The 15,079-nt window shown below is 53.9% G+C and overlaps 1 protein-coding gene across 8 annotated transcripts in view; it reads left to right on the top strand.

Moving 5' to 3' along the window:
* CASZ1 (castor zinc finger 1) overlaps positions 1-15,079 on the top strand; it is a 143,030-nt gene that overhangs the window by 30,370 nt on the left and 97,581 nt on the right. For 7 of the 8 annotated variants that reach the window (XM_053577298.1, XM_053577303.1, XM_053577299.1 and 4 more), the window contains one exon: positions 969-1,123. The exons of the other annotated variant lie outside the window; for it this stretch is intronic. In XM_053577298.1, the coding sequence (XP_053433273.1) occupies positions 969-1,123 (155 nt within the window). The remainder of the gene's footprint in view (positions 1-968; positions 1,124-15,079) is intronic. 8 annotated transcript variants of the gene reach the window in all.

Genomic DNA, 15,079 nt, shown 5'->3' with positions numbered 1-15,079 from the left:
GTAGGCACAAGCGCAGAGGGAGAGCCCCTGCACCCCGTTCTCACATCCACGAGCCTGCTTCCAGGTCTGGGAAGTTGTGCACCGACGTCAGCTGGTGTGTTTGTGTTTGCACGCATGTGGGCTCCTTTTTTTCTAAAAAGGCCGAAAATATTTACAGGTTTGAAGTTGAAACGCAAACAGGAAAAGCCCTTTAAAAAGTGAGTGTAGTGGATATTCAAAACAGGAATCACCATGGAAACACCACAATATTTGCTTAAATTGACACAAAGGTTGTTGGTAGCAGGGCACCAACTTTCTTTGGCCATTTTTTTTTTTTTTGTCCCAACATCTATCTCCATAGCCCCCTTCTAGGGTGGACTCTTTTCTCTTTTTTGAGATAAAGTAGCACAGAACTGGAATGGGGAGAAAGGAAGGGAAGGGAGAAGAAGCCATGTTCACTGTAAAGACACCTATTGGTGGCTCCTTTAGAGATTCCTCAAGGTCCACGCAGGGGTCACAGGAGCAGCTAGGAACTCGCCAAGGGAGAGAAAGCCTGCAGGACTCAGGCACTGGGGAGCACAAGGGTTGGTTTGGTCATAGGGGTCTGATCTGTTTCCAGTGTTCTCATGATCCATTGTCAGGCTGACCTTTCACCCTGGGTGCCAAGCCTTAGGTGTGATCAGTCTGTTGTTACCTGAGGTGCCACCCGATTGGCCCTGGTATTGTCTTTGCCTGTTTGATTCTTTTATTAGGTGCGACAACTGGCTAATAATTGTGCAAGGGCTCAAGGGCACACTGGTTTCAGGGTCAGGCATAGCACACACCATGGCAGTGTCTTCTGCCACTTGGCAGGCAGAGGCCAAGAATCTCTTACCTGGCTGGCAGCTTACCACGCGAGGTGTTGGAACCTGACTCTCCATTGTCCTCCGTGTGAGGTGGCTTTGTAGATATCAGTTGTAGCCTAATCTTCTCCTTTCTTATTTTGGTAGGTAAACAGACCTCGCTGATTGAAGGCAAAGACCACTCCGTCCCACCTGCCCGTCCAGCCCACGGCCACCGACCCCTCCTTTATAAGGAGGTCTTACAACTTCTCAGTGGTGCGTGTTGGAATGGACTTCGGACCCTGGCCTCTTGGGATACAAAGGTAGCTGCTCCCTATAAAGAAGCCACCAGGAAACGTGGGTTAGCCAGTTTGAGGGTTGCTCCTTAGGGTGGGGACTGCATGGGTCATAGACTTGATTTTCCCAGTGACCTGGACAGTGGTAGCTTAAGCATCATAGATGAAAGTGAAGAAGAAGTCAGATTGAGAATAGAGCTAGGAGCAGGACACCTGCATTTTGGCCTTGGCTTTGCCACCTACTAGATCTCTAGTATCCCCCCTGTAAAATAGAGAGTCCTCCCACTGTTTCCATGGTGTGACATTAAATGGTGCCAGCGGCAGGCAGGTATTTCAGGTGAAGCCCGTGCCTTGCCAGTGCTACTCCTAGATCTAAGCATGGGGGCATTTCTGAACTTCATCTCAGGGAATGGTAGGTCCAGCCTCTCAGCGTGTCCAGAGACTGCTCTGAGCTTGTGTGTGGTAGGAGCTGGCCTGGGAATGACTCGTTGGGGCTCTCTTGGGTGGTCCTGCACCCTAGGCAGGACCTTCCTTAGAGAAGAAGGTACAGGTGCCTTTTGATCCAGGCTTGGAAATAGCCCCTTGCCTAAGGCAAACCACCTATGCCAGCCACAGGTAGCCTGTGGGGCTGGTGCTGTTAGATACTTCCTGCAGGTACCAAATATGGCAGTTCTGGGGGTGAGCAGTTGGCACACAGCAGGTGACTTTTTGCATATTGCCTTTATTCTTTATTCTCTTGAGATCCTGAGGGAACCAGCCCAGAGGGATTGGGTGTTCATAAAGTTAATGGGCAAGGTCTTAGGGTGGAGGCTGAGGCTGAGGGCCCAGAGGATGTCTGGGGAGGGCGAGTCTGAGGGCCGCTTTTCCTGTGAGTGCTACGCTGGAGTCAGCATCCCTGGCTCACCCTCCTGAGCTCTTGCTCCCCACGGCTGCCCTTGTGGCCAGGCTCTGCAACTCTGGACTTTGAACTTGCAGTGAGGAAGCACTTGCAGAGATGGCTCTTGGTGCCCACCGGGGTTTGGTAAGACCCAAATCTGCAGGCTTGCTTCATTTCAGGCCATGCCTCCTCGGGAACTAGCAGAAGCCCGGGATACAGCCCAGAGATTTGTAAATCAGATGCAAATGTAGCTTTTGGTTGCTGGGGTCGAGCAACTGTGTGGCCAAGACTCTTCTTCCTGGTGTCCAGAATGCAGTCCACCCCAGGACTTGGTCCGTCATGCTTCAGATGTGCTGCCATTGCCTCCTGCATGGCAATGGGGCTGTTAGACTGCTGCCTGGATCAGCTGCTTGGGGAGCTGGGGTGTGCTGGAGTCTCACTTGGATTTGACATCAGCACCTGCCCCTCGTCACTCTCTTCCTGCGCTCCTCTCGCCTGTCTCCACTCTGCTGATGGTTGTGAGTCCTGAGAAGGCAGTGTCTTTGAGCCTCTGGGGGGGTCTTGTCCTGTCCCACTCCACACTCTGCTCATGAGGCTATCAGAGGGCTGGGTGGAGCCCCCTTTGAGGGGATAATGTTTGCCTGCTCTGTTCTCAGTGGCAGGCATTTTATTTTCTTCTTTCTCTGGGAAAAACATGCCCATTAGTTTTTCCCTTTCTGAAGTTTCCACTCACTGTTGACTCCCAAGGGCTGTGCTAGCTGGGATTTGCACCGGTGTGGGGTATGGGCTCCACAGGTCCCACGAGACTCCTGCATCCTGGCGTCGGCTGTCTTGGACTTGATAATGAAGCTTGGGAACTCCAAGGGCTCCAAGAGGAAATGTCATGGCCAAGTCCCTCACTCTCCGGGCCCTTTCCAATGACCAGGGCTGCCCCAGGGTCTCACAGGTGTCCTGTCTCCACCAGTGTGAACAAGAGGGCAAGTCAGTGCTCAGGTCAAGTGCATGGGCCTGACCCTGTCTGGCTCAGATTCTCCCTGCTACTGGCTCTTCGGCAGAAGATGTGGTTGCATGTGTTCAACAGTTACAGAGGGCCTGGTGTCGGCCAGTCATTCCCCAGTGGACAAAGTGGACAAGACAGGCTCTGCTGTCATGAAGTCTGGTAGGAGGAAGTAGCAACAGACAAGTCCAGGAATGAGCAAGGAAGATGTTAGTAGGGAATGAGGTGAGGCGCAGTAACTGGGTGGCCCTTTAGGTGGCTGCTCAGAGGAGTGCTTTTGAAGAGGTAACATTTAGCTGAGATTGAAGGACAGAAAGTAGACAGCCATCTGAAGAGCAGATAGGAGAATATTCCAGAAAGAAAGAACAACTAGTTTACGTGTCCTAAGGTAGGATGAACTTGGTACATTCAATGACCAGAAAGAAAGGCCAAGTGGCCAGGAGGTGGATGGGGATGGGTGTAAGGATGTTGTAGGGCTGTGTGTGCTGGGGGAGGAGTTGGGATCTTATTCTTAGGTGATGGGGATGCCACTGGAGCGTTTGAAGCAGGGAGGTAAAGTGACGTGCCTTTTGTTTTAAAAAGATGGCTGGTGCTTCTAGGAGAAGAAACCAGGAGACCAGATAATCAGCCACTGCAGCGGATGGTGTGAGAGGATGGTGGGTGGGCTGAGGAGCAGGTGGACAGGTGGGAGGGGCCAGTGTTGTATGTGTTCAGAGAGTTAGCAGCAGTTGCTGATGGATTGAATGGGGTGAGAAAAAGGGAGGACTCCAGTGTTCTGAACCCTCTGACCTGTGGCCCAGTGTCTTCCCCTCTCTCTCATGTCCCCAAGCTCAACAATGCCAAGAACACCCGATGGCTTTTAGAGGCTTAACATCTATGGACTAGGGGAGAAGTGCCATCTCAGAACTGTGCTGCTTGCTAAGAAAGGCTTGTCTGAGTGGGCCAGCTACCTTCTGGTCAGTGTGGCAGTGTGGACGAAGGCGTATGGCCCGACCTTCTCTGTCACTGTTTCAGCAGTCAGCCTTAGAGCAGCTGGGTCTTCCCAGCTCACTATCCCATTGGCCCTGACTCTGCACTGAAGCCAGTTTGTGCCTTTGCTCCATGGATTCTGTGCTGGGTCTGAGACTGGGGCTAGAAGTTCATGGAGTTTCTCACTGTGGCTGTAAATGTGATCTGTGTTCTCAAGGGCTGAGCTCCTGGGCACCTTTCTCCCTGTGCCGGGTCATACAGAGCTTCAGGTGGTTTTTATGAGGGCTGACAAGTGAGCTAATCTGAGAGCTCACTTGGTAGGGCCAGCTCAGCCACCAGCCCTGGCTCCTTGTCAGTGATCTTAGCAGTCCACCTGGAAAGGTGTGAATTGCCGTAGGTAGCCTGTCAGACTTAAAGCTGGGCCACTGTGCTCTTCTCTGGGGCATGAAGCTCCACTCTCCTGGGTCCTGACATGCTTGTGTAGGCCACGTTGGGGCTGCAGTCCCAGCACGTACCCTGTGCCGGTGACGTGACCCTGACTCCCCTGGCCAGGCCCTGTGTGGCCCCAGACACTACTGTGCAGCCCACTAGCAAGCCAGAGGCCTGGCTGGCATGAGTGTGAAGCTGTCACAGCCGGCTGCTGGGCCCTAGTGAGCACTTGCTCTCGCTGGCAACATAATCACAGCCATATGGGCCAGCTTAGCCCTCCAGGAACACTCTGGAGGCCTGATCTCCGGGGGGAAGGCGGTGACGGGAAGGGCAGGCTGGTGATGTCTGGCAGGGGGCTTTAGGGGTGTCCCAAGTGGGTAGCAATATGGGGCACAGCAGCCCAGCCTTCTAGGAAGCTCTGACTTCCAGGAGGGTTATGAGAGGGAGCAAGAGGCCAGGCTGGCAGTGCCTAAGCCTGCTGCGGGTGATGGGGCTGTCCCAGGCCTACAGCTGGTGCCGCCTGGCTCCGAGGGGTGTGTCAGCAAGTCTTCCTGGGTGTGTCTGTCAGCCTCAGAACACTGGGCTGGCCCTGGGGGAGGGTGTGTTTAGGTGGGCAGGCGTATGCATCTGTGCACGCGTGGGAGGTTTTTCTGCCTTCTGCCTCCTTGGTCTGCACTAGATCTGTGACCTTCACTCATAACTGGACTGGACAGTTCTAATGCCATCCTCCAGGGCTTTGATCTGATGTGAGCCTGGCAGCTCCAGAGCTCACAGCTGGGGTAGGGGATGCAGAAGGGTGGGGTCAGGAGAGGGAGGTGCTGGCTGAGGGAAGTGGGGGCCCAAGTTCCCCGCCACGCCTGGGTGACGCGGCGCTTTGGAGGATGAGTGGACTCCAAGGTTGCAGTCGCTTTGGGCTGGATAGAGACATGACTGGGAGATAGTTTGGGAAGAATTGCCAATTTTTTGGTTTCTGGTCAGAATACTCCCTGGTGGTGCTAACACCCTGGCGGTGGCTCCCCTGCCTTCCTAGCAGAGTCAGGATGCCCCTGGATTCCACTGAGCACAGGTCCAAGGAAAACAGGACTAGAAAGGGTTGGAATCACCTGCCCTGTCTAGAGCTACTTCTTGTCTGATGAGGTTGCTCCAAAGGGGAGGATGACCCATAGATTTGGGAGGGTGGACGCCTTGTGGGAGAAGCCCTTCTGCCCTGCCTCAGTCCCCATGGCCTCTGAGCACCCACAGTGAGAAAGGCTGGCATGGGAGAAGTAACATCAGGTGTCACACACCAGGGGAGTCCCAGTGACTGTGAATGTGCCGTTTTCTAGTGTAGACCTGTAAGTCCTCCTCTGTCTTTTACCAGCTCCCTCTAGACTCTTTTATGCTGGAATCTACTCAGAGGTAGACCTGGTCCAGGTGAAAGTCCTGAGGCCCAGAGGCTGGCACCCTGAGGTGTGTGGCAGCCTATAGGAACTGGACGGCCCTGGACGGCCCACACCTTTGCCTCTTTCTCTTTGATTTGTCAGGCTTGGGGGTGCTCCTCACCCTCCGCTCACCACCAGGCGTTTTCTCTCTGCTTTGGTTCCTTGGCCCATCTCAGGAGCAAGAGTCTTTTCTTTTCATCACCCTTGGTAGAGTGCCATGACATCACAGCTCACAGCAACCTCCAACTCCTGGGTTTAGGCGATTCTCTTGCCTCAGCCTCCCCAGTAGCTGGAACTACAGGCGCCCGCCACAACGCCCGGCTATTTTTTTTGTTACAGTTTGGCCGGGGCTGGGTTTGAACCCACCACCATCGATATACGGGGCCGGCGCCCTGCTCACTGAGCCACAGGCGCCGCCAGCAAGAGTCTTTTCTGACCCCAAGCCTTTGTGGTAGCCAGGAGTTTGGATCCCTGTGGCCCAGGGGTGAAAGGAGGACAGGTGTAATTAAACACTAGTTTCTTCTCCAGAAATGCTAATCGGGAAAAGCAATTAAAAGCAACTTTTTTCCCTTAGTAATCTGTGTTAAGAGCTGGTAATGAAGTTTAGGGCCGTTGTGACTCAATATTTCAGCTTCACCGACTCAAGTCAAAACAATCCAAGCCCAGGAGTTTGCTGGCTGCTGAGCTGGGCCCGGGCAGCAGCCGTGAGTCCCACGTCCCACCCTGCCCTGCTCTCCAGGCAGAGTGACTTGCAGCCTCAGCTGGAAGTGGGGTTTGTGACATAGAGACAGGGTCCCTAGGGCATCCCTCAGAACAACGGTTCTCAACCTGTGGGCCGTGACCCACAGGAACCGTATTAAAGGGTTACGGCATTAGGAAGGTTGAGAACCCCTGCCTCAGAAGATCCAGAACCTGGAAATGGTGAAATTTCATTTCTTAGTGAAAATGCTTGGGACTTGGGTACAGGTAGCACATAGCATAGGGGTAGAACTGGGGAGCGGTGGGGACCAAGCCAGGGAAGAGGCGATCTCCAGGGTGGGCCGAGGCACTGTTCAGGCTCAGAACCAGAAGACGCAATGGTCTTATTTCTGACCCCTGGCCTCTGGTCCTTTACCTTCCATCTCCATCCCTTGTATTAGCACTGCCTCCAGTTGTCGTAGGCAGCAGTTAACAGGAGAGACAAACCTCCTGCCTCTCCGAGTTCACACTCGGTGGAGGGAGGCAAATGATGGGTGAGAAAAAGGAAGAGAGGCTCATGGGAAGGAGACTAAAGCAGCTTTGGAGACTACAATAGGGAGTGGGTGCAGTGTGTGATTTTAGATATGGCTTCTGGGGAAGAATGTTCTGGCGGCTAACCCAGTCAACATCTGGGGAAGAATGTTCCCTCCCATCAGAGGAGCAGCAGGTGTGAGATCCCAGAAGCAAGAGTCCACTTGGCTTGTTGCTGGTGTGGCTGGAGCAGAGTGAGAGTGGAGGTGCCACAAGTATTCAGGGGGGCTGGGTGGGAGCCCACAGGTCCTGCAGTCCTTGTAGGCTGCTGTGAGAACTCAGGTATTTACCCCAAGTGAAAGAAGAAGCTTTTTGAAGAGTTCTGAATGACATGATCTGATTAGGCACAAGCTCTTTATTAAAAAACAAGACCCTTGGGTGGCACCTGTGGCTCAAAGGAGTAGGGCGCCAGCCCCATAGGCCGGAGGTGGCGGGTTCAAACCCAACCCTAGCCAAAAACTGCAAAAAAAACAACAACAAAAAAAAAAGCCCAACTGTCACCAACTCCTCTCATCGGTCCCCTAAGTGCCCAAATCTCCCTCCTTGGATGTCCTCTCTTGACAGTCCATCTGGGGGCAGGCGAGGGGGTGCTAGGGGTCTGTCTAGAGCACGCCCTGCACCAGCTTCAGCCTCCTCCCCCAGTCCTCCTGGGGAGTGTTCAGAAACAGGGTCTTGTCACTTTAAGCAGGCCCCCCACCCGCCTTCCTGGCCTGCTTTATCTGAAGTCCAAGCGCATGTTGTTCCAGGACCGATCCGCTTTAGCTAATTAATAATCTGACAGGAGCCACCCAGGGGATTAGCCGTTGAGCTGAGCTCCACCAAGCCCCAGCAAATGAGCCCTGTGCTCCTTGGGGACGTGGAGGTGACTTTGGGGGGGAGCAGGAAGAGGGGACCCTCACAGGTGAGCCACGGTACTGGACAGCGTAGTAGTGACCAGTGAGGGGGGAGGTGGGCAGAGGAACAGTCATGAGAAGAGCCCTCTTGAAAGGAATCTACTGTCCTGACACTGGGGGAGATCTCCAACGTCCCTCACTTCTCCTTATGTCCTGCGTGGTACCCACGGGAGACTGTCCCCACCTGCCAGGTGCTACCTGCAGAGCAGCCAGGGTAGTATCGCCAGAGCTAGCACATAAAAATACAGGACACCCTGTGAAATTTGAATTTCAGACAAACAGCAAACAATTTTTAGTCTAAGTATGTTCTATGCAATGTTTGAGACACTCTTATATTAAAAAACTGCTGTTTATTGGAAATTTACACTTCTCTGGGTATCCTATATTTCCTCTGGCAACCCTGGATGGGGAGGGCTGGGAGTGATGGGGCTCCCTCCCCAGGGCAGCCTGGACCTCCCTCCAGAAGAGGTGCCCCCTGGGGACCTACCTGGGGACTTTGCAAGCCGGGCGGGGCTGGGGTCACAGTGACCTCCACTGCCATAGGACAGGCAGAGGATGATGAACGCAAAGGCCAGCCACTTGTGGGAGTCTCCCAGCCTGTAGCCCCTGGATGGGTGGAGTCTGAGTCCTCTCTGGGGCATCTGTCTGCCAAGGCTACCTCCCCTAGGTGAAGCTGGTGTCTAGGAATAATCTGGGGACATCCCCTAAGAGGAAGGCCTGAGTTCCTGGGGTAATTTGGGATGGATGGTCATCTCTAAGGGCATCTATTTGGAGCCCAGGGAGAGAAGAGCAGGGATGGCCACCATATGGGAGGGTCCAGGCCAACAAGGTCAGGATGGCAGCTTGCTATCTAGGGCTACCTCCATGTTCCAAGACCTTTAAGCTCTGAGCAGAAATACCCATCTGCTGACCATGCCACACCCACCCTGGCTGGGCAGCCTCTCAGGGAGGACATGCCATCTGCGGGACTGGGCTGCCCTGTCTGTCATTGTGGGGGCTGGGAGGACTGTCCTGTATTGGAAAACTCAATGGGGTCCTCACTACTCCCTTTCATGACCCCTCTCACCTTGGCTCCCTGCCCGTGGTCAGGGAGCTCAGGGCTGCCAGCTGGTGGAAGTCCAGCCTCCTGTAGCCAAGGGGCCCGATGCCAGGCGGGCACTGCCTAAGGTGGGAGCGCTACCACTCCAGCTCTGTCTCCAGCAGTTAACAGCATCTTGCGCCCTGGGGGGCCTCCTCTCTCCTGCCCGGCTGCCCTCCTCCTAGCCTTTCCCGGCACAGCCAGCCAGGAGTCTTGTGGTGGGAGCAGAAGGGGCTGGGGGTGCCGAGCTGGTGGGAACCTCTTCCGCTTCCCGAGCTCTCAGCCTCTTCCCCAGCCTGCCCGGCGGTTTGGCCCTGTTTCTCGAGCCGTCTGCTGCCCGTGTTGCCTCTGACCGACATCGTTAGCGTGGGTATTTATATTTCATTAACGACATTAAGCCCAAATGGCATTAAAAGCAAAGCTGGTGATAAATAGCTTATTAATAAACAGGGAGTGCTTCGTGCTGCCTGGCCTCTCCCAGCCCCAGCGTTAACCCTTGCTGCCCTAGATAAATACGATTCACCCCAAAGCTCATCCCCCTGAAGATGGGGCCGGATGGACCGGTCACTTGTCTGCCCTCTGTCGGCTGCTCTGAGGTCAGTGTGTCTGGCATCCTGTTCACTGGGGCTCATGCAATCTGACCAGTCCCCTTCATGGCTGCCAATCAGATCTTTTCACCCTCTCCTCACTAGTTTGATTCTGGGGATAAGGAATTTAAGAAATGTGGTTTTGATAGGCTCTAAGCTCAGATCTTCCCCATTCCTTTGTAGCCCTGTCTGAAAGGAGATTCATAGAATATTTGGAATCTGGAAGAGCGATGCTTATGTAAATGCTGGTAATAACAACGACGACAACAGTAATAATCCCAGCCCCACTCCCCGAGTGCTACCTGTGAGCAGTGTTGTGGCCATCACCCTATATGCAGCGGCCCTGGAATCCTCCTGGTGACCCCAGGGTTTGTCCAGCTCAGCCTCATGTTGTAGGTGGAAAAAACAATGTCCAGAAATGAGAAACAGCTCCACCAGCCTAGACTCACATTGCATAGTTACTGGGCCTCATGTAGCCTCCCCAAGGAATAGGACTTGTGGCGGGGGCATCCTTGGCTCCTGGGCCTCAGTGCTTCCAGGGCTTTTTAGAGCCATAGCTCCAGCCTCCCTTCACTTTTCCTGCCCTGGGTACTCTGTTGCTCCATTGAGTGATGCCCCTGCCTGGGTGAGCATGCCTGCACCCAGGGTGGCTGTCCAGAGGGCAGCATGGTATAACCTTTCAGGCTCCTACCCCACCGAGAACTCAGAGGTGCCCACCCCAGTGAGTCTTCTGCTTCTGATGGGAGCAACTTGTATGTGGTACCCTCCTGGGAACAGGGGGACAAGCCAGGCCTTGGTTGTTCAGGGTTTTAATTTAGTATTTTGTAATACAGGGACACCCTAAACCCTCAGTCTTCCTCCTGCCCTAGCTCCCTAGCCAAATTGGCTAAACATGGGAAAAGAACTGGAACCTTTTTAAAACTTTTGCTAAGAGACCCCACTTAAAGCTTCTTACCTTACAAGCCTGAACTAGGATTCTTGTTGGCCTTATCCCTCTGGGACTGTCTGGGCCCTGCCTGGCTGAAGGGGAAGGGGCTGTCTTGGAGAATAAAAGGGAAAGACGGAGGGAGAGTGGAAAGTGAAGCTGCCATGTGGTTCCAGGGAGCGGATGGGGTAGAGGGCAGTCGCCGAGACCATCTGGTTGTGTCTAGTGAGCACTCAGGGAAGACGGAGAGCTAATTAATTAGCAGGGCTCTTGCTGCCTCTGCGGGGGCCCAGACTGCTTCTCCCAGCCCATTTCCAAGCTGGGAGGGAAGTTGGGGAGCAGCAGCCATAGGGTTCCTCACTGGAGAAGAATTCCTGAAGGCTGCAACCTGAGCACCCCTGCTCCCCAGAGAGAAATGCATGTGGAGAAAGCCAGCAGGAAGGCCCCACCTGACCGCCTGGGCGGCATTGGGGCCACCTCCGAACCTCTGATTCCTACCTGATGCTCCTCCTGAGGGCTTGCTCTGGCCATGTAGCCCTTGGCTGTCACAGCAGGGCATGGCAGGTGTCTAGGAATCACAGGCACCATGGAGTCATGACTGCCACCTCATGACACTTTTAAGTGCACAAGGCACATGCATTAAACCAATGACCAGAGATCCTAGAGGAGGAGCCAGCAGTGGGGAGGGTGGCCGGGCCTGCCCTGTCTAGGACTGGTGAGTAGCAGGAGGGCTGATGGGGAGAGAGGTGCGTGGAAAGGCAGGTGCTGAGTTGCTGTCCAGGCCCGCTGTTTTTTAGATATGTGGCTTCGCCGTCACTTCACCATGTTTAGCCTCATTGTTCTTCTCTGTAAAATGGGCACAAAATACCTTCTTGGCAGGAAGGTAGTCTCTAAGGCCTGGTAGGCACTGAATGAGCAGGCTGTTGGGCCTCCTCCTACCTTGTCCTCACTGACTTGTTTGAGACACAGGGAAGGAAGCGGGCGGAGAATACAGCACACAGCAGGGCGGAGCTGCGTCGTGGAGAGGGCAGATGCCATCTCATCTGCTAGTCTTAGGAAGTTGGGGGAGGGCTTTGAAAGGGGAGCACATTGCACCCTACTCCCAGCGAGTGCTTCTTCTGGAAGGGGACTAGGCGTGGGTGTGGCAACTCTGGTCCCAGGCAGCTGCAGTGGCCCATGAGTGAGCAGGACGGGGGTCTTTGGTATGGTTGCCCCTGCTGCCTTCGATGCTACCTGTGGTCTCTCCCCCACCCAGCCTCCCACCCTGCGAAGCCTGGGACTGAGACCACAGCTTCCCCTCGCACTCACTGAGTGCTCACTGAGAGGCCTTCTCCCTCAGGCTCCTCCCTGGTCTGGGTGGGTGCCCTTCATCTGCCACTGGGACCTGGCCATTGTTAGAACCTTGATGGCAGTTGTTGATCTGCCACTGTTTGGCGAGTGGCCCTTAGGAAGGTCCCCCTGCCTGTGGGATTGGGCTGACCATCTTGCAACCCCCTTCTTCCCTCTGCAGACCCCACCGTCCCCAGGGCAGCTTCCGCTGTTCTTCCCCGCCCACCTTTAGTCTAAGGTCTCTTGTGGGCCAGAAGCCCAGCAGGAGTCTGAGGGGGTCATGCTGTGGCTGGGTGCCCCCTGGGGTAAGGGTCTGTGTGTGCTTTCTTTGTTATCATGAAATGGCACAGCTGATGGGGTGGCCATCACATGTCACTTGTTGCTCTGAAGATTTCTGTGTGTCCCCTTCTGGTTAGCAGGGACCGTGTGGGGTTCAGAAGCCATGGGGTCACTTGCTTTACCCACATGGACTCAGAGTTACCCAACCCCATGTGGGCCCAAGAGAAGGGGCTGAAGCTTGCAGCCTGGAACACAGCTCCAGGGAGTGGCAGAAGCAGGTGTGCAGGTATTCTGCTTTGTGGCCAAGGAGCCAGGCCTTTCAGGTCCATGGGTGGATTTTCTAGTGAGTCAAAGGCCACTTCAGCTCCAAAGCTCTTTCTTTTCCTTTATCCCTTACCTCCAGGAGTGGTAGAAAAACTCACCTTCCCCGCAGCTCTGTGGTGTACCCATTGGGAGGCTACTGCCTGTGGGCAGAGATATAGAAAGGTCCTAGGAGAAGGTCCTGGCCCAGGGCTGGCCCTCGTTGGGAGGTGAGGTGCTGTCTGGCTCCGTGCCTGTCCTCAACAATGAGCAGTGCCAGCCTATTGAGTGGACGCCCCTGCTGCCAGCTACAGGGGCCATCCTCTGAAACTGCCGGACTGGGAGGCAGAAAGGATCACATGGATATTCTCTCCTTTGGGAGCTTCTCCTACTTTCATTTTCTTTTCGCCACTATTTTTTTTTTTTTTTTTTTGCTTGGGGTCTAATTAAAGACTTGGAGCCGTTTACAGCCTGTGGTTGGCTTTTTATTTGGATCCTTGGCAATTACCTCCTGCCCTAAAATAAGTTTCGATGGAATAGGGGTAGGATTTTTCTTTTTGGCCAAGTTCTGAGCTTTAATTTTGCCATGCATGGTGTGTGCAGGGTGCGTGTGTATGTGTGTGTGTGTGTGAGAGAGAGAGAGAGAGAGTGTGATGAGGTTTTTCCCTCCTCCCTTTTCCAAATCATGCCTCCTTGTCACTGTCCCCATCTCAAGTGTTCTATGGCTAAAGCAGAGGCCTGGACAGGGGGAACAGTGTGTCCTAGGCCTTGCCCTACCTCGAGGCAGCTATGTGACAACGGGCAGGTCACCTGTTGACTTTGTCCCAGTTTCTTCACCTGTGAATGGGGCCAGTGGGCTGGGCATGCTAGAGACTTCCCTCTGCGCTGCTTTGGAGGCAGACCTCTTGCCACAGCAGAATAAGGTGATCCCTTGGGGTGAGAGGAAGCCACCACCCAGCCTCATTGTCCCCTTCTTGCTCAACACATCTTGTATTAGGATGGGAGCATGATCGTTTCCCCAAAGCTCTTTCCCTAACCCCCTTGATTTTCCTAGCCACTGTGTAAGCAGATATGATCACTCCACCTTACAGACAAGGTGCCCTATGGCCAGAGATAATTAGTGGCTTTTCTGATTTCACATGCCTTAAAGGGGACAGAGCCTTGGGATTCAAACTCAGATCCTCTGATCTTTCAAAATCCTCACCCAGGACCGGCTACATAATTTGTGGGGCCCAGTACAAAATGAAAATGTGGGGCCCTTTGTTCTAAAATGATTAAGAAGTTCATGACAGTAACGTGAACATTAGGGCATTAAGCAGAGTACACACCCTTCTTGCCCAGGGGTTTGTGTGACTGCAGGGGTAGCACACCCAGAAGGCTGACCCTACCCATGCCCCCTTCATCCCCTTCTCTTGTTTGCCTGAGTTTTTCTCCCCCTGGTGAAGGGCAGGGGTTTTTAAGACGACCACTTGTGTTCTGTGTCCCTGACCACTGTGGCCACTCCAGATGGAGAGGACTCCGGGTTCTCTCAGTTCTTGGCCTGTCCCACCCGACTTCTGTCTTCTGTCTCATAAAGAAGCATGGCACAGGCTCTCTGGAGTTCCCTGAATCTGTTAGGGGCGTTCAGGCCTAATTTAGGCCAGCTGAGGCTTAAGGTCAGTGGTGAGGAAATTTAAAAAGGACAAAGAATTTGGTAAGAATCGTGTGTTTCCTTGGGGCAGAAGGTGCAGCTTTTGGGCATCAGTCCCCCCAGTCCCAATTAGGAGCTCTGTGAGATCTTTGTCAAGCAAAGCAAGTGGTGACCTGCCAAGATATCTGGGTCATACTGGGTTCTGACCCCGGTGCTTGAGCTAGAAGTTCAGGTAGCCCATTCCATAGGATAACCTGGAAACTTTCTAGTTGGTTGTTAGGGACCTCCAGTAGTAGTGGAATCTTAGAGGGTAATGGATGGAGCGCACGGCTGGGCGTGAGTCTGGGTGTGTACTGGGGCGCATGTGCTCTCGTGAGGACATGGCTCTCCTGCGTGCCAGGCAGCTATTTAAATGAGAGCTGTCAGGATGAATGGCTGGCGCTGACTCCCCAGACAGAGAGCCTTTGCCTGTCCATCTGGGACCACGTCCTCTTGTCAGTACACGTCTGCCCACAGAGCCTTTTTCTCTTCTGCTAGTGCACCCCCACCAAGAAATCTGGGGACCAGAGTTGCAGCCCCTGGACTCTACCCCCATTCTCTCTGCTATTCCACCAGCTTCCTAGAAACCCTCTAAATTCTGGACCTTGGGTGAGCTTCAGGATGAAATGTGTCCTAAAAGCCACAGCAGCTGTTTTCACTGGGTGGGGGGCAACTTTATCTAAAATCGGGACTGGCTGGGGAGTACCACAGGCCTGAGGTCTAAGGCAGTTTGAGTGTAGGAGGGAGAGGGTGCCCGAGTTTCCAAGGACTGATTAGATGGTATGCCAAGTGTATTAAATTTTGCAGACATTTTAACAGCAATATGCTAGATAGTTGGGTGTCCCCTGAGGCGGCTGGATTTTTTATATCCTTCACAGAAGGTCAGACCCTCTTCTGCCTGCCTCCCCTCCCCCGTGCTCCCTGCTCCTGTTTCCCCCTCCCTTTCCTTGACAATTTCCCT

The sequence above is a fragment of the Nycticebus coucang genome, chromosome 22 (assembly GCF_027406575.1).
Source record: "Nycticebus coucang isolate mNycCou1 chromosome 22, mNycCou1.pri, whole genome shotgun sequence".
Lineage (NCBI taxonomy): Eukaryota > Metazoa > Chordata > Mammalia > Primates > Lorisidae > Nycticebus > Nycticebus coucang.
Note: the sequence above shows the minus strand (reverse complement) of the source record. Positions and strands in the feature narration are given on the sequence as shown.